The following is a 25838-nucleotide window of genomic DNA, read 5'->3' as shown; positions in this document are numbered from 1 at the left end:
GTACATATGTATGTTTGTACACGATGTCGGTAATCGAATTCAAAGCATAGTTGATCGATCATGTAAAACAGATATTTTGCCACATTATTACGCTATGTACATAAATCATTCTTTCAGTGTGAAATGTGATATTTTCTATTTGTGCCCAGAAATAATTTAAGCTGCACAGATCATGTTATTCGATAAATGTTCAATTTGCATTATATTCAGTTTTACAGATGTCATAGTGCAGAAACAGTAAGTATTCAAACTATCACATCATTGTTGATTTATACTTAACGTTCAAATCCAATTAGTATTATGTATTCATCATGTTTTATACATTTTGTGTGCGTGTTTATCTCTTGCATTAACCAGTGAATCATTCTGCAGATTAACTACTCACTAATTACTCATCGTGCCTATTATACGTCACGTATTATTTCGTTATATGTAAATATTAGGATATGCGAAAATTACGTAGATTTCATGGAATATGTGACATAAAAACCACGAAACAAAAGTTACAAAGAGGTAGACTTTAGCAGAAAATATTTCAATAATCAAATGTAGATGTAAAAGGAGCAAATAAAATATTTTGTTAAATAAATTTCAAATTTCTCTTGTACATTTTTCTATAATATGTATTATAATCGTGTAGAAAAAGTCGATACGTATATTTGATTAGAAAAATGAAATATCATCCAAAATCAACTCCTGTGTCTAATAAATCACGTAACATAAACGATGCTTTTTTTGGAAGTATTCTGGAAACATAATACATTATTTACACACAAGTTAGTTCTTCGAAGCGGCCGACATATATACATGAAGACATTAATGGTAAAATTACCTAAGGATATGTCCTAGGTAAAGTAAATATCCAGGTACACTGAATTCTGCATAATTTCTTCGAACACCATCTAAAATTTGCTTAGCGGCTTCCGCAGCGGGCATTGTGCCGAAATAGCTTGGTATTCTATACGAAATATAAGATGGTACTTATCTGTGGGAATGTGGTATTGTTTGTTTCATTGCTTACCTAAAACGAATATCTTTGCCCGCTTCTACGCCTACAATAAACGGATAAACGTGGACTAAGGTAATTATAATGTTACTATTAGAATGCCTTAGTTCGGTATGCAATGATTCTGCTAATCCTTGAACTGCAAACTGTGCAGTGGAAAGAGGAACCCTACTACCACCAGTGGCACCACCAGATAGTCCAGCCACAGATGATAAAACCACTATATGTCCTTTTCCAGCATTTTCCATACAAGGTAAAACTGTTTCTAACAACTAAAAGCAGAGATTATCATTTAGATTTATACTACTAATCTTACTATACAATCTATAACTATTTATCGTGCATCAAGTATTTACCCAAAAGTGGCTAATAACCGTTAAGTCGATCGTTTGTCTTATTTCTGGTCGATCTTCAATCAATGATCTAGGGCTAGGTATACCGCAGCAATGAAAAAGCATTGTAATTTTGCCAAATTCCGATTGAATAATATTCACTGTACAATCTACCTATTATATTGGTTTGTAACTCGATTAGCACAAGGTTCATCAAACACGCCGAATATCACTTATAAAAATGATATACATACTTCATGTTTATTTGTTACATTGCAAATATATGTTTTAGCTACTCCTATTCCCTGTGAAGCTTTTTGTACGGTGATATTACAATTTTCAACATTAATGTCTATGCAAGCAACATTAACACCCAATTGACACAAATGAATTGCCAATTCCCTGCCTATACCACGTCCTGCACCAACAACCTAGACCAAAAACAAGGTACCTTGCGAATAAAACAAATTATTTTTACATTAAATAAAATAAACTTCTTACCATTGCAACTTCTCCACGAAGACTTTTTAAAGGTGGAGGATTGAATGTTCTATACAATGCAATTAAAATAGCAAAGAAAATTCCAATTAGAAGCATTATTAGATCCAATATTAGGATGAAAAGGGAATATAGTTTTAGTAGCATTTTTGGTGGTTTGAAGCGTCTTCTTAAACTCTCCTAAAATATAATATTACATTTAGTTTAAAGTAGTATGTTAAATAATAATACCTACAAAGAAAATGAATACATATTTTTAATTATCAGCCTGAGACAATAATATCCTTTGATATAATAATTTGTACATAATAGAATAGAGGGTAGTATACAAAAACAATAACAGGAAGAACACAAAATTAAAAAAATAACTATTTAACATTACATGAATTAAATTAATTTTGTCTTACAAGGATGTACGAGTCGTTGGTAAAAAATAAATTCGAAATCATTTTTGTATAATGTGTTGCAATATCGAAATCTATATAAAATGAATCGAATCTTTGATTTTCAACCGTAAATCTGATCGAAAATTTACTTCGAATACTTTATAATTATTAAAAACCTAATTTTCTGTCAAATAAAACACTCGTCGCACACTTACCATTTTTCTAAGCGAAGTATTTAGATGAAATTGTAAACTCGAAATCGTCATGGGATAATTTGAATCAATTGATCGCAAGAAAAAGGCTTATATTTAACCAAAACATGTATACCTTGTATCAAGTATCACAAGTGAACTTTATGATAACGTATCGTGTCATTGTGGGGGGATGTTATCCAAAATCCGCGTGGACCAGTTCGATGTTTCATAACGACATTGACGAGTAGGTGTTGTTATAAATTCTACAAAAAGTTTGAAATATCAACAAATTTTGTGATACACACACATTACATGCTACGCTCGAATACGTTTTTTCAAAACCTTTATTGTTGTTCTGTACATTATACATACACAGAGACAGACCACACACAACAAACCTCAAACCCCATACGAAATGTTAATGATCTATGTACATTATATTCTATCGTTAATTTGTAATGACACGTGGTATTTGGTGGTATTGACCATCGAGAGGTATAGATCAGTATAGATCGGTATGAATTGAACTATAACTTTACAACAAAAATTGAAGAAGGATTAAAAAACGCATACAGAAATAGCGAAGAATGTTCGTTAAATTGTCTTCAACGTAAATAATAAAAAATGAATTATTATTATTATTATTATTATTATTATTATTAATGAATGATCATTATAGTAGATCTAGTTCGATCACTACATTTCACTAGAAATAAATACACAGAATGTTACTTGTATGGTAAACAACATTTTGAGTCAACATTATATTTGATATTCCTACCATTTCAAAGAATTCTACACTGCTAAAAATTAAATAGAAGATAAAGTGGTAATGTAAAATACACATAAGTACGACGGTAATATACGTACTCGGAAGCATTTATAAACGCAGGCGCAATTTAACTTTTTGTATATAGCAATAGTAAATCCATTACAGCGACATCCACTGACATTATTCGTGGTCAGGAGAGTACAGTCAACGCGGTGTAAAATTTCTGTTGAATAAATTCGTCCACGATGTGGTACGAAATACTTCCAATAGTAGCTATACTGGGAACTCTTGTTGTAATACCCCATATCGTCCCAATTTACGTAAACGAGTGGATGTATGGAAATGTAAGTAGTTTTTATAACCTAACCTGTACATAGGTATTAAGCGTTTACGTAACATGAAGATTTAAAGTTTGCAGCATAAAATGTTTATTCGGTATTCGGTTAGAAAGTTTCTTTTTTCTATAACAATGGTGAATCGGTGAATGGATTTACCATTTATTTATACTACCATTGTATATTTTTTTTCTACTGTTTGTTTTGATAATTGGTTTTGCATTTCATTGTTATAGCCAATGCGTAGAAAATTGGAGGAAGACTGGGATATGAGAATGTTTGAGAGAGATTCTGCATTAACTGGTAAAGTTTGGAAGGATGCGGTAGGTATTCATATAGCTTTATATCGTCTAATGATTGTAGATAATGTACTGCTTGATACTTTGGTTGCTCATCGAAGAAAGTTATTTTATACAGTTTATTTTTTACAGGGCTTGGAGAACATTCCAGACAAATAGAGTCGTAAATTCATTTCAGAATACAATTGTAACGCATTAGTGTATAAATTAAATAATAATATATAGAATATGTGTATTACTTGTAAGATAAAGAACCAGACACTATAACGGATGTCTTTTTGAAAATGTTTGTTTGGTGTAGACAAGTACTACAACTAAATAAACGTAAATAATCGTAAGAATGTGTATAAGATTATATATGTGGTGTTATTTTTTAAGCTAAAATATTCATTAAAATTCGATATCTTTTTTCTTTACGATAACATCGCAAATTTTCTACGAACGTTCAAGCGACAAAATTTTGCTTCTACTCACTCGTATAAGATAGATATTATAGTTGGAACAAACGAGGAATACGAATTTCACATTTAGGAAAACCTCGGGATGTTATAATCGTAGGTTATATTTTATATAATTCTTTATAGTAATGCAGAGAAGGTGAAACACTTTCGATTGACGAATATTAGAAAGAAAACATTGGACCCAATGAAAAATGAATAATCGTAAAGCACTATTACTCAAATTATTCGAAAGAATATTATTTCGCGTCTGCGCACGCTAAAATGAACGACCATGTGACTTTGACTTTTTACTGTTGGTTTTTGTGCATACATGCTCCCGACTCTCAATACTCCGTTCATAAGAGAAAAAACATGTATTACATTAGGTTGTCCCAAAAGTTTCTTTCGTTTTATTAATAAGCAATACATTCGCAATATTTTATGTTTCACGTTACACTACTGAATCGTAAACGATTCATTTTGCTCCGTTACTGTTGTGTAACGCTAACATCTAAGAAATTAGGTTGTTTTTTTACATAAACACGAAAGAAACTTTTGGGACAACCTAATATCCGCGAGCATTCATGGGAAGTTTTACTTTCTCCAAGTGAAATGTGTTTCCATGATTCATTTCCTCGGCACTTGCAATACGCTCGATATAACTACTCTACGTATTTACGTAAAAATTCCTCACAGTCATAGGCAAATTCTGAGGGTTGCGATGGGGCCCGACGGCACACGAAAGCCTTTTAAGGGGAAAAGAAGTTCCAGGTGTTTCGGACAGCAAAGTTCTTTGTTTTCACGCCATTATAGTTCCGAATCCCTCGAAAATATATAAGATCGCCCTCTATGCGAAGTAGACAGAGATAACGAACAATAGGCAGCCGAGGGGGACAGGCCTTTGAACCGGGAACACAAAGGACATTACAGGTATACACATAGCACGTATGTGCTTTTTTCATGAGAAACGATGATAAAAAAGGAAACGGAGTCAATAGCGATTATTACGAGACTAATTAAACCGTCGCGTAAAGGTTACACGGATATCTTATTCTATTCGAGACCAATTAACAAGGATTCCCTATATTTTGTACAGAATTAAAATTTGTAACCAATTACAGAAGGGCTGAAAAATGCAAGAATATATATAAAAAAGATATATATAGAAAGCAATTTCTAGAGAATAAGAATGAAATAGCGTATCGAAATAACAGTTCTGATCGATTAAACTCGCCCTCGAAGTTTCTTCGTAAATATAGCGTTATATTATGTCTCATCTAAAACGTTACATACTTGTTTCGAAGAACGTCTAATCACTCGAAATATAAACTAAAATAGATATCGTTACAAGAAATTGCTGTTGTATCGAATCAACGATTACAGAATGCGGCAGGATATAGTATCTTCGTGCGAGATAGGAGTATAAAAACGCGATCACGAACACTTACAGACCAGGTAGCCACTAACCAGGTACTCGGAGATCTCTAACGGATCTTGAAACATTTCCTGTGCCGGTACAGTAGATTCGGTCGAACAAACGCCGAATTTATCGATTCTGCTATTCATCTCCGTCCCAAGCTACCCGAGGGTTCTTTCGACCAATCGCAATGCCGGGATCCTTCGGGCTGTAAAATTTCCTTTTGTCTCGAACTGTACCTCGAACCCGGAACACTTTCGAAATAACGTTAATACTCGAAATGTTATTCCGAATAGCATGTTATCCGTATCCCGTCATCCTGAATTAACGAATTGATATTTCCTCTGTATTTAAAAAAGTAATACTGCCTGTTGGATACAAGAGGGAAAAATCCAATATTATTTGAAATCATTCTTTCAGAGTCGAATTTCGAATAAAATTTGCTCGTTTCGAAGATTAAGTGGCTATAGATTCAGCTTGTCTCTAGTCTAGGATACGATTTTTTCATATCGCAAGAAAAACGAATAGAAAAGTCGATCCTGCTTGAGATACCGCTCTACAGGCTACAGGCTAAGCCGATGCTTTAAATCGGTGTTCGGTCTCGGCAAGCGGCCTCGCAGTCGAATGCGAGACGTCGTCGGAGCAGCGTCGCGGTTCATGCGTTACGATACATTTTCTTCGCGACGATTGTTAACCATCGATCCGCTTTACAAACTAACAACGAATGCCTCGAAACTTGTTCGACATCGGTCGTGCGAGAAACGATCGGGGAAAAAACCGACCAGGATATGCGGACTATGTTTACGCGGGAATTCCCGGAGAGCAGGATCACATTGGAAGCGCATCTCTCTAATCCTTTCGATTTACGAGGAGCATGTCTGTTCGAAGCATCGGAATCGGAATCGGTAAAGCGATCTCACCTCGGTGAAGCGATCACGGTTAACGAGTGGCAGGATTTCTTTGAATCGCTTCCGAAAGGCTACAGTTGCGTGACTCGCAGCAACAAGTCCTGCGGCGATACGTTGTGCCATTGTTTTCCCTATGTTACCTTGTCTCAGTGCGATTAATTGTTCCGTTACGTACTAAAAGAGAGCACTCGAGTAGCGTTCAGTGTCGTATACAGTGTATCGGGATCGAGAAAAGTTTCGGTTCGAGTTGCCGGTCAACCTGTTAGCCGCGTCGCTCGAGAACGGTACAAAACCGTTCGGGCAGGAACTCTGGAAGAGCAGTTTTCTCGGAAATGGTAATAACGACGACAACGACAACGACAACAACTGCGTAGCGGGACCTGCTCCTAGAGGCGAGGAAGGATACACGATGTTTTGACGGTGGTTCGTTTGGGCTCGTTTCGGGGCGGTGTGTTGTTTTTTTTTTTTTTTTACTCTATTCTGCGAACGATGACAATACGATAACAGTGTGCTCGATGACGCTACGGTTTCGCGATTCTGTCAACGAAACGTTGTAAGATTATTATCTCAAACCGGTGAAAAAAGAAATCGCTCGAACGTGACGAAACGCCGTCTTATGTGCCATGCAGCGGTCTCGGATCGTTTTTCAAGGACTTAAGGATAAGAAGATGAGTGAGTAAGAGATGAAATTTTATTATTACTCATTTTTTTTCGATCAAGATTTCGATGAGATATCGATTTTTATTTTCGATAACCTCGATTCCTTTTCTCGATTGTACCATCGTATGAAAGAACGAACAGCGTTCCGCGACGGTTGAAATATTAGGTTGTCCCGAAAGTTTCTTTCGCGAGTTGCACTCGATTATCTTATGTGGTCGTATTTATATAAATAGACAATCTAATTTCATAGATATTCATGTTGTAATAGTAATGCAGCAAAATGAATCGTGCAAAATTCAGTAATGTAACATAAAACATAAAATAATGTGCATGTATTACTTATTAATAAAGGGAAAGAAACTTTTCGGACAACTTGATATAAACCATTTGCGTTTTACATCCGTAAAGGAATTGCGTCGGATTCGTATCCTGAAAAATCGATCGCGCCCCGTTTGGCCACTTCCCGCTAACAATAAGATGCAACGCATTTCACAACCGTTAACGCGGCTTCTTCTTCGAGCATCTCGAACGTATCGTACTTATCGTTAGTACTCTATTGCTCGTTATCGAATAGATTCCTGTGAATCGATAAAAACGCGCGTGTACGGTGATGTCAATTTTAGCCAATATTTTCAGTCGAATTACGTCCCACCCCTACCGCACTGGTTGTACATTTGCTAACCAGTTTGTTGCGTGATTTTCCTTTCGTCCCGGTAAAACCAGTTGTACTTTCTTTCGGGTACGGAACGATGAAACGTCGAATTAAACGCTTTCTCGTGCAAACGTTCGTATTTCATCGGGAAACGGTCAACCGTGACGTTCATTCGGCTGAGATTTTTGCTTCGATAGCGAAAGTTCCTGTTAAAACCGAGTCGAGTTACTTTTCTTCGAACAGAGACAAACGCGGGGTCCGTGTTATCGGCTAAAGGAGCTAATCTTTCTCCTAGAACGTAGATAAAGTCTTTTCCGTTTACAGTTTTCTCTCTCCGCGCGACAACCGTTTATTATGTAAACACCGTTTACACACTGTTGTTTCGTGAAGAAATTCGAGAAAAGCACATCGCATGGCTAGTCGAAACCATCGGCGATGATAATTGTTGTCGCCTAACGAGAAGATATGATGCATTTTCATTTTTAACCGAGTACAGTGGTACGTACAGTGGGCGTGGAAAGTATTCGTACACCGATCAATTTCCAACAAGACTATGTAAAATTGTAATTTATTAACTTATTTTTTATGAACAATGATATTCCAAATATTCTTGGAAATCTCTAGAATAGATACAGTACGAAAAGATTAGTTATTTTGTATAAGTGAGAAATCGACAAGAAAAAATAATAAATCGATAGAAGTACAGAAGCAATAAGTATTCGTACAAGTGTTGAATTTTTAAAACTTCGTTTTAAAGTAAAACGAAATTTACATTAATTTATAAACAATTAACGCTTCGTGGGATTTCTAACTTCGTTGGCCATAAGGAGACATAAAAGGAGTTAATAAACTACAATTTCGCACAGAACATTTTTGGGAAATTGATCGATGTAAGAATACATTCTACACCCAATGTAAGTAAAACTACTCGTCTCCTCGAATCAACGAAATAAACCTCCTTCACGCGATCTTCAAGCTGAACGCCATTTATATTCCACAACCAGGCCAAGTGTTTAATTAATTAAAGTAATATTCGTGCGGTAATCGCGTTCTCGCGAGCGATACCTTTTTACGTTCCGATCCGAATATTTAAATCCGCGTAATTAAAATTCCCATTGCTTTAATTTTGGCCCGCACTCAAACACCTTTTTCAAGTCTAACGCCAGTCAAATAATATAAATTTAGGAAGTCTTTTCTGAAAATTGTTTTGAGAACAGATATTCAATTTTTCTATTTCCCTCTATCGATTCTCACTCTATTGTTCTCTTTTTTAACATTAGTATGGATTTCTATAATTATTGTTGAATTTAAATCATTATTGTTGAATTTAGCTTAAACTTGTTTCCGTCGAATAAAAAGTTATTCCTACTCGGATTTTCAACCTTATCTCATCGCTATAATTTTTGCCTGCGCTCAAACACCTTTTTTAGAGAAGAGGAAGAAGAAGAAGATTCGTTGAATCTTATCCTTATTCCTTTTCGCTTAAACCTGTTTCCATCGAATAAAAGGTTATTCCTACTCGGATTTTCAACCTTATCTCATCGCTACGCACGGCGCGCCGTTGACTCTGATGGCCGTATTCACGTACGCGTAGAAACGCATAATTAAACGATGTTGCATCACGTATAAATGGAATAATCCTGTACATCGGTCAGTTTCCCATTCACGAACAGCTCGAGGGAATAATTGCTTTTGCTTCATTGTGCAACGCGATCGGCACGAACGAAAGAACGAACGAACGGCGGCGTTCCGTGGCCGAGCAGGAAAGCACCAACCTTTGTCTTGCCGTGCAGCCGCGTGCCATAACCGGAAGGTACAGTTTTCTTCTCGAGACACCGTTTCGAGTCGCGATTTTTTCCTCGAGAGCATCTGGAACCTCGAGTAAACTACATCGCATCCGCTTGTGAATACACGACTGAACGTTTCAAGGCCGGTGCACCTTTGGAACGCGTTGCAGTTTACAATTAGTCGTAATATATGCACGCGTTGGTGAGTCGGTGAGTCAGTCGGTCGAAAAGTGCGAAAAAGTAACGAGAACACCTGCTAATCATTCTTTATACGTAAACAAATGGGAATGAAAATAGAGATTAACAAGTTTCGCTCGATAGAAATACGCTTTCAGTTCAACGCACGACTTTTGTTGGTCGCGAGATCGTCCTAGAATCTAGGAGCCTGAACCCAGAACATCGGGGCTGGTTACACAGGTCTGCAATAAATCAAATTGAACGAAATCCGGGTTTCACCGAGTGCCGCGACCGTCATCGTTGCCAGTAGTAGAAGCGGAAGAACAAGTCGACTCGATTTCTTTTTCCATCTTGTCTAAATTTACTCGACGAGCGTCCTTCAATTTAATTTACTCTTCTTGACCCAAAAGCGTTTCCATCCTCGTGTAACGGCCACCGTTGAACAGGTTACAACGGGTCAATCGTTACATTAATGGCCCGATGAAAAAGAAATGAAAACAAACTGATCTCGTTTCGAAAAACGGTATAAAAAGATTCACATTCTGTACGCTGTTCCGTCTAGCATACATATACGGAGTCCGATACCTAATCGGTAATATAAAATGTTGACTAACCCGACTTCCTCGATCGTGTTCTTTCATAGAGATCCGAACAAGTATCGATTATGTGTACGGTTTGTTCGAGGCGATACAGAGAGACCTTCCATTCTATCTTCGTCCACCTGATCCGAGTCATTCGGCTCCGATGTAGAATGTATTATTATTATTAATATCGAATGTCAATGCGACGCTAAGCGCGAGACGCGAAACGCGAAACGCTACGATTCGGTATCGAGTGTCTTTCTGGTCATGCGAACGGAAGGCCGCGTCGAGTTTGCGATCGCAAAAGAGATCTCTCGAACAATTTTCTCTACGAAGCTGTTTTAGGTATTTTATTGCACGCGATATTGTTATCCGTAAAGATTCCGAAAGAAAGTCCGTTAACGACGACATCCGATAAGATTGTTCGAAGAAAAGTGCGATACGGGGTACCGTTCGAGATATCGAAAATAATACCCGGAGCCATAAGATGGCTTACGCTTTCATTTTCTACATTTTTCCTTTTTAGAAACATTTAGATAGGCGCCTGTTATCGTTATCATCGAACGGCGGTTAATATTGGAACGAGGAGGTCGAAGACTCGATTATATTTCCATTTTCACTCGGACCGATCACGATTATTTGGTAGACTCGTTCGCTTTCTTTACGAATCGCAAATTAATAGACCGTTAGAAATTAGGTAGACTGGAAGGTAGTATCGTTTCCTCTACATTAAATTCAAACAAATTTTTAATAAATTTCTATTTTTAATCAATTACGTAATCGCCCTCGTTATCAACAGCCTTTTGCCGTCTAGTGTTCAAGTTTTCAATGGCAGATCGATAAAAATCAACGAGCTGATGAGTACTTTAAACGAGTATTTAAAATTGCAAAAACGACATTAATTTCCAATTCACTTAATAGTAATACTTTATTTTTCGGGCAATCTGCCCGTGATATCAAGTACAATGTAATGACAATGACAACAAGAAAAACAAAAGAAAAATAGAGACGATCACGGTATCTCGTAATGTAACGTGTTCGAACTAGATTGCGCATCCGCAAAATTGCAACGACTGATCTTTTAAATTCTCGATTAAATTTATCCGGCGTACTTCACGAATAAACTCGTGTTTGTTACGACTCACTCGTTTCGAATAAGATCTTCTAACATTTATTATTCCATGTGCCGTGGATAGTGGACGTGGCGATAGGCGAGGCGAGCCTTCGGGGTTGCTTTTCCCATCGGTTGACGCCCGCGAAGATCAGAGATCCTGCGAGTTCATTTGTCCAAGTCGGACGAACCTGGATAATGGATACACCGCGTGCAATATCCATCCAGCGAGCTCTCGAATATTTATGAAGCCTTGGCGAAGATGAACGAGAAAAACCGCTCCCTGAAACCTTTGTGGTTCTCTATGCGACCCGCGACTCTGTGGTTCATCGAGAACACGTCAAACGCTCTTCGGGGACGTTGTTTCGTCATTCCGCGATGATGTACCGTGTACCTCGCCTTCGGCCATGCCAGCTGATGACGCATACCCGTTAGAACCGCGAGCATATCCCGATCCTATCCGGTCAGGAAAAATTTTCGTTCCGTGTAGTCGCGAAATTAACACGTTCGTCCAAGAGAAGCCAGATTTATCACCTTGCAGTTCCACTTATTCTCGATCCGGCTGAAATATTCTTACAACGGATCTCTTTACTTCCAAACGTGTTGAAGAGAAGCCGATATGCCTTTGTACGAGTCTCGAGTCGTTTTGCATTACTACCCTTGGGGTCTGGAACTCTCTACAGCTTTTACTACGTGGTTAGGTATAACACTTTAGGACAATGTATTGTATATTTAACTAAAGCACCAAAGTCATGTCTCGTACATTCCTTTGCACTCGAGGCCTTTTTTTCTGGTATCTGCCAGCAACTCGAGATGTTTCTTAGCATTCTATTGCCGCGAATTCTAAGCTATCTAGATTTTAGAATAAGCTCACCTTTACCTCGCCGACAATCATTTTATCGACACTTCGAGGCCCAAAGAAATTAAACGTAAAGAAACATTAGGTATTGTAGATTTGCTGCGTGAAACCTAATGGTGACTGAGAGTCAGCTCTCGAGTGCAAAGAGATATAGTGCATCAGAATTTGCTGAAAATATTATTATTGGTAAGAATTTCAAGTGAAAATATTGGTTTAGCAGATCCAGATGCTTTAGGAATAGCTCGTACTATAATAGTTCATACTATGCATGGATGTGAAATGATTGGAACGCCAAGAATGTGATGTACTTTTAGGTATAACACGACAACAGGTTTGTCGTGAATTTCCTGGGAATTATTATCCTTGGATGACATTCAGATCGAGGGTTATCCTTATGCGGATAATTAGCGTCGGAATATAGATCGCGAACGTCACGAGTGTACGTGGGTCTGGATTACAGATCGACGTCTCTATTTACGTACTCTCTCGAGCCTGTCCTAAAAGCGGGCAAGCGTTGTTAAGGGTTCGCGCTTATGCATATAAACTCTTCCGAGCTGTCTACGAAGACGAAAAGCAAACAGGAAGATGTTCGGTTCTCTCTCGGTATCGGACACCATCTCCTATTTAGCGAAACGTAAGAGATTTTTTTTAAGCGACCGATCCGTTGGGTAGAACGACGAAATAATTGCGAAATGCTCGGCGAACAATAAGCTCCCTCGCCTATCTCTTGACACGCGAAAGTTCAAAGAGCGTCGTACGATTATACTTGGACTACCGACAAGTATACAGAACGAGATAAGTATTATAATTCTCAGACGAAACTTCTTCAAGATATTACACGTAGAAAGATGAGAAAACTTTCCGCGAGAGATCGGTCAGCGTGCTATTGTATACATATAATTCTACCCGTTAGTTATAGAAAATTAAGATTTTCACTCGTACCTCCTTCGACTCTCTTTGAAATCGTTCGTTGATAGGGAGTCGTAGAATATTACGAGTTTGTTTTAAGGAAGTATCCTGAATTAGGAGGTCTAAAAGAAGCTGTTTTTCGTGAATCTTTTTAGGATGGAAAAAAATAATTGATTCTATCGACCATTTTATCCTATTTTCATACATGTTTGAGTAGTCTGTAGAAATTTTTTCAAGAAGAAATATTGAAATCGAGTCGACTGCGAAGCACATTTGTAGAGCACCTCGCAATTAAAACTTCCTATTGGCGGGAAAGATGCAGGTCGTAATTTTGGTTTAATACAGAAAAAAAAAAATAAATTTTCATTTTCATACATTTTTCTTCTATGCGAACTAAGAAAATTCATACAAACAAAATGTTTACCTCCTAATTCAGGATACAGGTAACAATACAGGAAACAAGTACAAAGTGATTTTTTGCGATCGTTTGTCTTCGTCTCTGGTTTTCGTCGTAATGTCGCAATTACCGTAGCCTGCACGAGCGAAAGAATAGGGAGACGACGGTGTTTTTCTCCGCGAGAACGAAGAAAACGGGCAAGAAAAATCAGATCGTCCGTCGGATACCGTTGTAATTGCAATTGGAAGCAATGCTGGCGAGACAATGAAATGTCTGCGGGTGAAACGAAAATATCGTAGCAATGAAACCATTATCGGATACCCGGATCGATCGGTTACGATTTACACGAGATTTCGAGGGAGCCGATCGAGGTTTACATCGAACGATCGGTCCGTCGATGATTCGAACAGATTTAGATTTTCCCGAAACACTCTTGGAGCCGGTTGAATCGTGCGCGTTTATAATTAGCGGCTTTGGAAGGGAAACGGTGAACGGCGAGAACGCTGGCGCGTGCGAACGTAAAATAGCCGGGCAACAACAATGCTTGGTTCTCGTCAGAGTGACGGGCCCACTCTATAAATCGACGGTTAAAATAATATTTGCCGTTTCCACATTATTTCCGTCCAAGTAGCTCGGAATATTGCGTCGATTCAACGCGGTTTCCTCGCGTCTTTCTCCTCCTTGCCCGTGTAACCCTTTTACTCGCGTCTCCGATAATAGAGTTTTCCATTTCTATTCAGCCGCGATAAGGAAAATCTCGCGGGAGACCATGTCGACGATGTATACGTATCGATATCGAGCGAGCTATGCGAGCTAGCTGGAAAATCGTCGAGGATCCTTGCCGTTCGCAGAGATCGGAATGAAACGTGGCTGGCAGCGATGCTATCGAACTTCGTCTTGAATTTCTCGGCCGAGGTTGGGTCTCGTGCTCGTTTCTGGGACAGGAAACTAGTTTGCTCGGAATCGTGTAATAATCGCAGTTACGTAATCGATATGAAAGTCAGTGTCATAGTAACGCTACAAAGTACTCCCTTCGTTCAACCGCAAACCTCGTTGCTCGCCTACGATCACGTTACGGATCACCTACTTCCTCGTATACGGATTCGTTCTCGGCTCGCTCGATGATACATCGAGGTACCGATCGCGCCAATCGGTTGCAAGACGAGTAAATAGAGACGATCTGTTCTCTTCCGAAGATGGGATCATCTCGCCTTGCTTCGTCTCGCTTCGCCGCGCCTCGACCCTCCACTTTCTTCGTTCCCTTGAAAACGAGGACGCTTGGAACCGTCTCCTTCTCCCGTCCTAACAAATTTATAACGTTACTCTATCGTTGTATCCTCTCTATCGGGATCGCGAACATACGGAGAACAAATGTCGGGTAGTCATCGATTTTTCCTCGTTAAGGGCTTAGTTGCAGTCAGGAAAATGGAAACGGACGGTTTCTTGTGTGTGCGTGTTTTTTTTAAGGTGTCAAATAATAATTTTCCTGAATGAAACGTAAATATATTACAAAGTATGTCTTAAAGAACTGTAAAGGAATTTTTGTCTTAAAAAAAGGTTCATTCATTTCGTCGTAATTCATTCTTCAAACTGGTGCACCTGAAAACGAAACCAAAGGTAGATTTAGAAAATATATTAGACTGACGGGTCCCCCTGATCGAAGAATTTTTTATTTTTTTGTATACTTTTTTTTTTATCCTGCATTGAATCGCTTAATTTTAGTGAAAAAATTGAAAGTCAACTTCAAACGTAACGCCATCTTGTTTTAAATTAATTTTTTCCAAAATCCTTCGTTCAGGGACCCGCTAGACTAATTTATTTTCGAAATCTACCTGTTTTTGTTTTCAGGTATCTATGCTTTTAAATCATCGTCTACGTCATCGGCTGTTATGACGATATAAATTAAACGTTAAAAGTATAATATACTTAATTGTTACCTATGCAAATAATAAAACAAAAAAAAAAACAAAAAAAAAAAACAAAGAATGTCGTTTTTCCTCTTCCTGACTGCGACTAACCCCTTGATCCGAGACCGAGTTTATTTCGACGGAAATCGCAATTCGATCGTCCTTCTCCGATTGCGAGCCTTTGTCCTACCTTTAACCCGAAGCTGACTGTAACGCAACGATAGAATGTTTCCAGTGACGGCGAGTACCGTAACGATCTCTACTCGATGATTTTACAGATACCTGGTCGCATCGTTTTCTATAACGATGTCTGTTATCGCTCGCGATAACGGCGTGTTCTCAATCTTTCTCCCTCGATGGAAACAATGCCGTAGAAATGCACGACCCCCTTCCCAACGATGCGATGAATTGCGTCAAGGATCAACGGCGTTCCGACGCGACGCTGTATACGTAGTTGGCTTGGTTCTCTCGCGAGAAAGTCGGATAGCCTCGAGGAAAAGGGTCGGGACACCTTTTCCGATTCATTGCCATCGACGCGAGCGCGGGCGTCGCGGCGCGACGTTTAGAATTAGCGCGCGACTCGCGTCGCTTGCTATTGGACGATGCCGACGCTCGCGCCGATACCTTCACTATACCTCGCCATTGTTTCGGTGTTTCAGCATCGATTCGTTAAAAATGTATACAGTTAAGTCTCCTTAACGCTTTAACGTCCGCACGTATACGGAATCAAATGTCGGCAGGGCTCGGCAAATATTTTTGAAGAATTAATTTTATAAACAAACTGTTAGGCAGAGTGAATGGGTAACTTCTAACAAAAACGGATGCACCAGATTAACACGGATAATAGATTTAATGTATAAAATACTTTGGTAGATAATAACGTGGCACACATATCTAACGGTCCGCACGGAGCGACGCTCTATCGAAGACTTAAGTAACTAAAGACAAACGAACAGTAATGCATTGCTATACAATCCATGTCCAACACAAACTTTGTGTAGGAAAAGATGTAGGAAAAGAGGAGATGTAATATATTAAAATGTATTTGTTGAAGAAAGGAACAATCGATAATAAAACGCATAAACTCTCGGCTCTCACAAACTCGTCTCGACCCTCACGATTCTCGCTAGCTGGCTTCAAATTAGATAGTTTAAGTAAAAACAACGAAATCGCGCTGAGCTTCGAACGTAGAAGACAGCGAATAAAGAAGAGGTCGAAGGAACTCCTGGACCCCTCAAGGAGCATATCCTCCAGCGACGAAGATGATTTTTATGCATTTATCGTAGAGAAATTTGTGCATTTAAGGAGACTTTACTGCATTCCGTTGTCACTGTTACTTGGCACAAGATTATCACGCATTCCGTGACAATGTCAAAGTTGTTCAAAAATGTTCTTCCATTTTCTCCATCGATCTACTCGACTCGCGATCAAAGTTGTTGGATAAAAACGATATACATTCATCTCCTTTCCGACGCCAATAGCGCGTAATTCTTCTAGTCCTCGATCCGCTGTGTCTATATACAAAGCACTCGTACATATCTACTACAGTTTGCATTATTTCATCGCGACTCTTCTTTGCAAGATCCTCCTTTACAAGTTTCTTTTTTTTTTTCTGTTTTTTTTGCGATGAAATTTCACGTTCTGGATACATTTAACACGTTCTGCATACATTTGTTTCTCACTTCGGCACGTTGAATTTTCTTTCTCCCTCGTACCGAATTACTTTATACGGATTTCAAGGAGGTACTCAAAGTATCCGATATGAACGGCGTGCATCGGGGAATAATCAAGGGCGATTTTCCGTGAGAACACAGTACGAAAGCGGGGAAGAATTTTTCTCTAATAAAGGAAGCGTTTATCGAAGCACTTGCACGCGGCAGAGTTTCGAGACGGTACATAAAAGCGCGCAGCGACAAAGGCAAAGGGATCGGTCTTTTCCTTTTTTTTTTTTCTCTACGAAAAAACCAAAGGGAAACCACTGCCGTTGTGGCTGCTTGCTGTGAGAGAAAATGGTCGAGAAACGCAGCCGCTCCTTCTGCAGTTAGGGCAAACGAGTTAACGGTCAGTTATGAACTTTCTTCATCCGAGGTTCGAGAATCTATTCCGCGCGCGAATTGAACGCTTTATCGGACGTTTCCGAACCTCTTGACGAGTTTTTTTCGGCACTTTGTTCCTTCGAAAAGTCGCGTGCTAATCACGATGAGTTGCTTGTCATTCGCCGTTTTCCTTTGCACGTGCCACGACGAAGATCTTGTTTAGCCAGAAAAAAAAAGACACGGCCATGATCGTGCGAGTACCTATCTTACTAAAAATAACCACCACTTTTGCTCTGCTCGTGCGCGACGGGTCTCGAGCGATTTTTATTTACTCGATTCGAACTGTTCGAACAGCCCTCAACGTCGAGGCGTCGAGCCTCGACCTCGAGAGCTGCTCTTCTGAAACTCTCCTCGCGGCTAGAATTCTCGAACCACCGAATCTCATCCCCGGTCAGTCTCAAAGTTTTTCTTTTTACCTCAGTACGTACCTGCCTATTGCAGTTTGTTCTCTCTCGGGCAGCTGCATGCGTCACGAGACGAAGTCCTCCACGGAAAAGGAGCAAAGCGCGTGGCGTCGCGTGTGCCTTGGCACGAGGTGATCGCTTTCATAAATATTCAACGGATGTCGCAATCACGATCAACGCACGATAGATTGAATCCAGAGAAACCGACGCGGACGAGTCTGTTTTCGAGGTTGCGGCGCCATTAATCTGCTCGTTAATTTTTTTTTTTCTACGTTTCGCATTTTAACCTCGAGCGTCTCGCAGAGCAGAACGGAATCTTCTCTTCGAACTCGAAAATTTAACTTGTGCGGTAGAATGCGAGTATCATTTCGATGATAATAGGGGTTTTCCGATGGTACAAAGAACGGGGGGTTTGGTAATTCGCGATTGATGATCCAGTTTCTACTTTGTTAAAAATATCGTAAATTCCATGAAATCGGGAGTGGACATCACCGAACCCAACAGGAGAATAAAGGATATTACGGCCTCGGAACCGCTCGCGCTCGTTACTACACGATGGAAAACGCGTCGAAAAGTTTGATTCTTTATTAGAGAGGTTGCTTCTAGCCGAGACTCTTTTCACGTCGGCGCGGCACAAGGCACAATAGAGAACAGGGTGGAAAAGCGAAAAGTACTCTCCGTTATTCGACACCAGGGAAACTTGGTTTTATTTTGGTCGGAGAAGTCGGCTCATGGAGATTTCAATAAGCAGATCGGCCTGGAAGGCTAATAATAGTCGAAAGTTCGACAGGTCACCGCGTTTCTTTTTCGCGCGTTAAACTGCTCGCGAAGGCAATTGGTCTTTTCTTTATTTGTTTTGAACCTGGTTTCGCTTAAAAAGTTTCTGGCTACACTGATCTTGACCGCAAACCCGAACGCTTTAATAATCATTCTCTCCGTTGCGATACAATTTCAACGGTTCTTCCGCAAGGGAATAAATCGATTCGATAAACGCCCGTTGGAAAAAAAGCAGGAAGTCCCCGTCGCACGAACATTCCAGGTGTCCGTCGAGGACGAACAGCTGACAAGGGACTAGCAAGTTGCGATGGGGCAGGACATGGCCGCGCAATAAACGAGGGGAAGCTTGAAACGAGAGAACCGGTGCAAATATTCGAGCTATGTACGTAGACGGGAGAATCGTGGGAATTTAAGAGATGTCTCTTGCGAGCAATTTTTGAAAAGAATAGTACCACTGGTACTGCCATCGGAGAAATCGAGCGAGCTTGTCGCGAGAGTTGAATTTTTGACGATAGACGAGTCGCGAGTGCGGCGGCTGACGAAAGAATAAGACTCGTAACTTTTTTAATCGAGACGATCGCGTCTGTACTCTGTGGCTTCTCTTACAAGCTGATTTACGGATTCGTTCTCTCAAGCATCGCAGATATTCTTTCTTCGTTCTCACGTATCGCTTGCACTCTGTTTAAATAAATGCATTCATCCTAAGGAACATTCCACCCAATCATATAACGAACCAATAATCTAACCAATAATCGAACCAATAATCTAAACATAATAAAACATTCACTCGACGCTTGTCGCGCAACGCGCACCTCGATTCGCTCTTTCAGACGTAACATTTAAGACTAGACATAATTATTATAAATATAAGACGGAAACGTGGCGTCAGCTCGTCGCCGATGCCGTCACAGTGAGTTTTCTCGTTTCTCGCATCATCGAAAAAGGAAAATGATTTCTCCTTTCATATCGGTTCTAACCGAAAGCCGTAAAACTGGTGTTTGCGTTTAGCGCAAACGCGACTTGGTGGACTTTGGAAAGACTAGTCGCACCTCACCTCCCCTTGGTTCTCCGCAACTCACCATGTCGTTTTGGTCGCGAAATTGCGTTCCCGCGACAAAGGGGTCGTTCGGGTCGAGGCTCTCCTCGAGATGTTTTCGTTTCCGTCGCGGGACGCCTCGTTTCTCCGTTATTTTCGGCGGTTTTCTCCTCGTGCCGGTTTTATTTCCAGACGCATCGACGTGCACTTGAACGCACGCTAAAATTGTATTCGCGTTTAACCGTCTAACCACGATTGAATCTCTAAATCTCCGATCTCTTCTCTAACTACAATAAATGAAAACCGCATCAACCCTTTGCGCTCGGGTGGCGCCTCTAGGGCGACATATGTAATTTAAAAGTGATTTTGTGAACGTACAATTTCAAATTCACTTACACCAGAATACAACAAATTATAAATTGAAATAATGATATTAGGTGGACTGGAAAGTAACGTCGTTTCTTTGTCAGATTGCGAGGAATTATACGGACATGTTTAACGATATCTTCAACGTGACGAAACCTATTGGATAATTATTGTATATGATGTATTGTATATAATGCGAAACATCGAGTCATCTCGGTAAATAACTCGGAATTGTGTCGAAACGACAGCAAACAAACTTGCGATAAGATGATATCTACGAAGAAAACGAAGCTTTATCTCGATACAAATTATATCGACGCAGCGGAATACTTAATTCACGCCAAGCCGTTTTCGACGAAAGATAATTTCAATTTTTCTCGTTTTAATTTCCTCTTTGCTGTTTTCTCGTTCGTTCGTTCTCTAAGGAGAAGAAATAACGAGAGCCATACTGGGCTGGGGTACCCTGTAGCCGTTCTAATTCGTGTCGCACGAATCGACGTTGCCCACCGTTACGTGTCAGCGTTCCACATTCTACGCGTAATTCGGTAGCTACGAGAAACGTAAAAAATATTGTAACAATCGTGTAGATTCCCGATCGTACTTTACAAAGCTCTAGAAACACGGTTTCGGGATTAGAGTTTCGCGTGCGATGCAGAAAGTGTATCGAGTGTTTCAACCAAATCTAGCCATTGGAATAAAGTTAGCTTACATTGGAAAGGGTACCGCTGCTGCGTCTGCTGTTCGTCGGAGCTTGATACAATAAACACAGAGTCGGTGTCCTGTTTCGAAACTTGCCAACTACGCGAGCCGCGAATCGCCTCTATATAGCTAAACTGATTTCTGTGTCCCGTCTTGTTCATTTATCAACGTGCTTTTTGCGACTCGCGTTAACGTTAGATCTCTCGTCTAAAACACGTACAACGCGATACACGGGTACACGTGGCGGTCATTCGCTTTTTCGAGAGCACATCTTAATATCATGGAAATTGTTGACTTTCCTTCGGTATAGTCGGCGTACCTACCATATAGAACAAGGACTCCGATTGCGGGAAAGAGTTTATATTGATTTTATCCGACTCAATGGCAGTACACACGGCAATAGAAAATCACAAAGATAAAAATATCGCAAAAGTCTTACCTATCGAATTACTCGACTTTGTTTTCGCGTTTCGCTAGAATTCACTCGAGAGAGCTCTTTCTCGAAAGATCGTCGTGACGTTGGTCCCTCGATATTCGAGAAGCCCTCGCCTAACCCCCGACATTTCGAAAGATGCGAAAGATGCCAAAATCAGCCTCGAATTTCACCGAGACCATAACTTTTCTCTGTTGCAGACTCGAATATGTTTCTATTTAACGGACTCCTGATGCTGGGCTTCGTCGTGGCCACCATGCCGGACACGATGGTACTCGGAGCTTCGGGTCCGTTGCTGGTCATGGATCAGGACATTCCTTCGAGGACCTGTCGGTACAGTAGGGTGGGATCGATGATCCAAGTTCGCTGTACCAATTTGGGATTAGATGAGATCCCGTCGACTTTGAAGTCGGACATTCAGGTGGAATATAGTTGATCCTCGATTAAATTTTATACTTGCGGCGGAACGAATCAACTTGTCGAGATCACCGACGAACTAAATACTAGAGTTGACGGTTTCGTAAATAATGTCGTTTTTGCAATTTTAAATACTTAATTATCGTTCATCGGCTCATTGATTTTTATCGATCTGGCATTGGCAATTCGCAGACTATATGGGAAAAGGCTATTGATAACGGGAACGATGATACAATTGATAATTAAAAATAGAAATTTATAAAAAATTTGTTTGAATTTAATGTAAAAGAAACGATATTATTTTCTGCACCCCCCCCCCCCCCTCTCCCCTAATACGTCCTCTTAACGTCCTTTTGATCTAAATAAAACTTTCCTAATATGTATATCTTTCGCGCAAAGATCGTCGCGAAAAAACCGTGCAATTCCCGAGCGAGAGGAAGCGACAGGTGACCTCGAAAGGTGAAACTTTCAGCCCGAGTGCGGTAAGCATCGTCTCGCATGATTAACACGAGCGTGTTCTTGCAGATCCTCGATGCGTCGGTGAACAGAGTGCGAGAGCTGACGAACAAGAGTCTGGCCTTGTACAAGAACCTAGCCTATCTCGATCTCAGCGACAATTTTTTGCAAACCATTCAACCGGCAGCGTTCGATAACCTGCGATACCTGGAGGTGTTGGATATGTCGAAGAACGGTTGCGACGATCTGCCGAGCAGCCTCTTCCAGCTGCCTTACCTTCGCAAGGTGTTTCTATACAACAATAAGCTGTCCGACGATCTCTTTCGACGCGTGGACGTCCAATCACCGTTGAATTTTCTTCAATTATCGAAGAACAGGTTCTGCAAAATTCCCCGATTGGGTCCTCTGCCCACGCTCGCGCATCTGAATCTTTCCGAAAACTTGATCTGCTCGGTAACGCCCGAGGACCTGGCTCCGTTCTGCTCTCTGAGCGCCTTAGACCTAACGAAGAACCCGATCAAGTTCAATGCGACAGCCTGCGAGTGCCAAGCGTTCAACTCGTGGCTGAAAGAACGCGCGATTCAAGCGCAACCGGTCTTCAACTGCACGGAAGAGCTGGAAAGAGGATGCCCAGCGAAGATCGAATTCACGAACAGAACGACGGAACTGTACGAAAGGTGCGAGGAGATCTTACGGCTGCGGCTCGAGACCGAGAAAGCCAGAAGCACGTGGATCCTCGTCGCTTCTTGTATATCCGTATTCCTCGCCGTTCTGTTTCTCGGCTTGTTCTGCGTGCATAAGAGGAACGCGCGAACCAAGAAGAAGCTGAAAGAGGAACAGAAACTGAACGCTAGCAACGCCAACACCGAGCTGTTGAACAGCAACCTGAATCAGCCGGAGAACACTTGAACGCTTGAACGCCCCGCGGACAGGTACCGTCGCGACCACTGGAACCTCAGGTACGCTACCGATACATTTACACATGTTATTATTTTTGTTTCGTTTCCTTCGTTTTCTTTTACTATTATTAGTACAGGGTGCGGCGGAAATAACTCCCACATTTTAAAAAATGTTTGAAAAAAAGTGGTACGAGATAACACCAGATACTTTTTATTTGTTAAGGATGCGCAGGAGCCCAGAGCCAAACTCCGAGTTGACTTCAGCAACGGTTGCGGAAAAAGTAGGAAACTTCGGGACAAGGACAGAGAGGGCGATACAACAATTGCGGGAGAAACGAGGACAGGGCGATTGGGACGATTAGCACGATTTTTTTCGAAGATATCGAAGCAAATAAGCAAGATTTTCTAATAATTCTGGTTTTAATATATTCGTTACACTTTGGCGGATGCGACTCCACGACCTGATTTTGCAATTTCGGCCTTAAAACTTAAAATAAAATGAAGATAGCAAACGTACTTTTATTGTTTATAAAGTTTTAAGGCCGAAATTGCAAAATCAGGCCGTGGAGTTGCATCCGCCAAAGTGTAACGAATATATTAACACGTTGATCGCCATGTCACCCATATATGGGTGACAGTGTTTTTCACTGAAGAACAAACAAAATTAATTTTGAATGTTCAGTAACAAAGAAAATAAATTTGAATTAAATTCTTAAACTTCAATGAAGTTATAAAAATAAATATCACAATAAATACTTCATTATGTAGCTTCCAATAATCTAGAAAGAAAACTTAATCACGATAGAAATGTTCAAGAGTGTTAGTCTGGTTGTCGACGTGTTAAAACCAGAATTATTAGAAAATATTGCTTCTTTGCTTCAATATCCTGGAAAAAAAAATCATGCTAGCCTAATCGCGCCCTGTCCTCGTCTCTCCTGCAATTGTTGTATCGCCCTCTCTGTCCTTGTCCCGGAGTTTGGCTCTGGCTCCTGCGCACCCTTAACAAATAAAAAGTATCTGGTGTTATCTCGTACCACTTGTGTTCAATCGTTTTTTAAAATGTGGGAGTTCTTTCTACCGCACCCTGTACAAGCAGTTCCAAGTAATCCGAAGAACGATTCGTATTCTTAATTGCCGTTTCTCATTTTAGGTGCAAAGCGGGTTGAACTTTCAGCGAGGAAGCACGCTTTGTTCAAGTGAATTTCTGCGAGTCGAATAAATTTTAACCTCGTCCTTTTCTATATGCGATGCAATATGACTGAGAGAGCGAATGACAGAAATAGTGTGAAAATAAAATAAAATTGCGGTTGTAGGAGGAAGTATTAGAATTGTAATCCTTCTAGCACGACACGTAACGTGACATTTGGACGCGCTTACATTTTCCTACGAAAACTCATGCGTGGGACACTTTTTCTATATCCACGAGTCGTACACTAATAATCTCTCGTTTGCACGAATAAGCATCAGCTTATAATCGTAATTGTATTCACATTTACGTTCGCGTAAAAGACGTATCTATATTCATCCCTCTTAACATTAAACGAAATCGTATTGTATATACGCTCGTACATATTTATGTATACACGTACTTATGTATGTATTAATTATCGTATTTATTTCTATTTTATAAGTGAAAGATTAATGATATCATTTTTTCGTTCTTCTAAGGTATTCGTTATGCGACAAAAGTTCTAGGAATTTTCGTTGAGTATGCGCCATACGAAGTGTAACAAAAATTGGAACAAAAACGTCCAACGAAATACTAGTTTCTAATATTTATAACACTTTTCACGATTACCGTAATGTTTTGCTGATCGATCGTCTCTGAAAATTATTTTCGCGAGAAGCAGCAGTGGCGTGTACTTAAATTTTATTTAAAAGTAAGGGTTAACCGTTTCGCCGTTGCAATTTCCTAGCTTTGGTATGCGCCGCGTACGGAGTATATCTTAATATGAATATAAATATTAAGATATACATTCCTGGATAAACATTCCATGCGCCGTTAACCAATTGAAGTATTTGCATCGAACTTTTCATAAAATATTTGAAATGGCGTTATTTTCGAAGTGACTAGTTTCGACTTTGTCTCGACAGAAGTTGCTTTGTTTAAGTTTTAAGAGCTCAGGATAAGAGACCCGAATTGGACGTAGCTAAATATCAACAAACATTGCTCGCTCGTACGATCCGCGATCTATCGACAACGATAACTCTTCGTATGCGTGCATAATGTGTACTTAAACTATGTTTTAACGCGTTTATAATCCATAGTCTCTCTTACTGTTAGCTTTTAATACGTAATAGATGTAAACGTACCTATACGTTGTACAAAAATGTTACCAAATGTTTGGCAAATTCCATTAAATAAATCTTAAATTGAATTGCCCTTCTTTTTATCGAAAGACCAGAAGTTATTTCATTTTCCAACACGATAAAACTGTTGAAAGACAATTGGAGAACCAGTAGGAAAAATGGAAAAAATACAAACATTACTCGAACATTACGCATTTTTCATTACTCCAAAGTAAATCTAGTTACATAACTAAATTATAATACTCGATCAAACTTCCCCAACTGTACTAATCATAACAAAACCCAATTACAGAAAGCATTAGTAACGATATATTTTCT

The 25838-nt window shown here is 39.9% G+C and overlaps 2 protein-coding genes and 1 long non-coding RNA gene across 6 annotated transcripts; 2 read left to right on the top strand and 1 right to left on the bottom strand.

Annotated features, from left to right (window-relative positions):
- Window positions 1–275: 275 nt before the first annotated feature.
- LOC128887135 (17-beta-hydroxysteroid dehydrogenase 13-like) lies at window positions 276–2578 on the bottom strand. The gene is made up of 7 exons (XM_054142665.1): window positions 2438–2578; window positions 1840–2016; window positions 1593–1769; window positions 1363–1512; window positions 1022–1278; window positions 833–958; window positions 276–746 (listed from the first exon to the last, which is right to left on the bottom strand). Exons 1-7 carry the CDS (start codon window positions 2486–2488, stop codon window positions 680–682), a joined length of 1005 nt encoding a protein of 334 aa, XP_053998640.1. The 5' UTR covers window positions 2489–2578; the 3' UTR covers window positions 276–679.
- Window positions 2579–2645: 67 nt separating this feature from the next.
- On the top strand, window positions 2646–4238 carry LOC128887145 (uncharacterized). Of its 2 annotated transcripts, none has more exons than XR_008459972.1 (4): window positions 2646–2660; window positions 3334–3532; window positions 3760–3846; window positions 3955–4238. It is a non-coding gene; the product is annotated as an uncharacterized LOC128887145 (long non-coding RNA). The 2 variants fall into 2 exon arrangements; XR_008459971.1 differs by lacking the exon at window positions 2646–2660 and adding an exon at window positions 3118–3245.
- Window positions 4239–6285: 2047 nt separating this feature from the next.
- On the top strand, window positions 6286–25681 carry LOC128887131 (tsukushi). Of its 3 annotated transcripts, none has more exons than XM_054142661.1 (4): window positions 6286–7035; window positions 21639–21859; window positions 22381–23270; window positions 24361–25681. In XM_054142661.1, exons 2-3 carry the CDS (start codon window positions 21647–21649, stop codon window positions 23218–23220), a joined length of 1053 nt encoding a protein of 350 aa, XP_053998636.1. In that variant the 5' UTR covers window positions 6286–7035; window positions 21639–21646; the 3' UTR covers window positions 23221–23270; window positions 24361–25681. The 3 variants fall into 3 exon arrangements, with proteins under 3 accessions (XP_053998636.1, XP_053998634.1, XP_053998635.1); XM_054142659.1 differs by having other exon boundaries at window positions 6286–7259; XM_054142660.1 differs by having other exon boundaries at window positions 6286–7263.
- The last annotated feature ends 157 nt before the right edge of the window (window positions 25682–25838 follow it).

This window comes from Hylaeus anthracinus, unplaced genomic scaffold (assembly GCF_026225885.1).
Source record: "Hylaeus anthracinus isolate JK02 unplaced genomic scaffold, UHH_iyHylAnth1.0_haploid 11985, whole genome shotgun sequence".
NCBI lineage: Eukaryota > Metazoa > Arthropoda > Insecta > Hymenoptera > Colletidae > Hylaeus > Hylaeus anthracinus.
Note: the sequence above shows the minus strand (reverse complement) of the source record. Positions and strands in the feature narration are given on the sequence as shown.

Bases quoted from the DNA above. Each gene is read 5' to 3' on its own strand.
- LOC128887135 (XM_054142665.1), bottom strand. From the start codon at position 2,488: ATGACGATTTCGAGTTTACAATTTCATCTAAATACTTCGCTTAGAAAA. The intron at 1,279-1,362 runs GTAAATACTTGA...CTCTGCTTTTAG, and splicing joins CGGTTATTAGCCACTTTTGG to TTGTTAGAAACAGTTTTACC. The intron at 747-832 runs GTAATTTTACCA...TTATGTTTCCAG, and splicing joins TACCTAGGACATATCCTTAG to AATACTTCCAAAAAAAGCAT.
- LOC128887131 (XM_054142659.1), top strand. From the start codon at position 7,211: ATGCAGCGGTCTCGGATCGTTTTTCAAGGACTTAAGGATAAGAAGATG. The intron at 7,260-21,638 runs GTGAGTAAGAGA...TCTCTGTTGCAG, and splicing joins ACTTAAGGATAAGAAGATGA to ACTCGAATATGTTTCTATTT. The intron at 21,860-22,380 runs GTGGAATATAGT...GTGTTCTTGCAG, and splicing joins CTTTGAAGTCGGACATTCAG to ATCCTCGATGCGTCGGTGAA.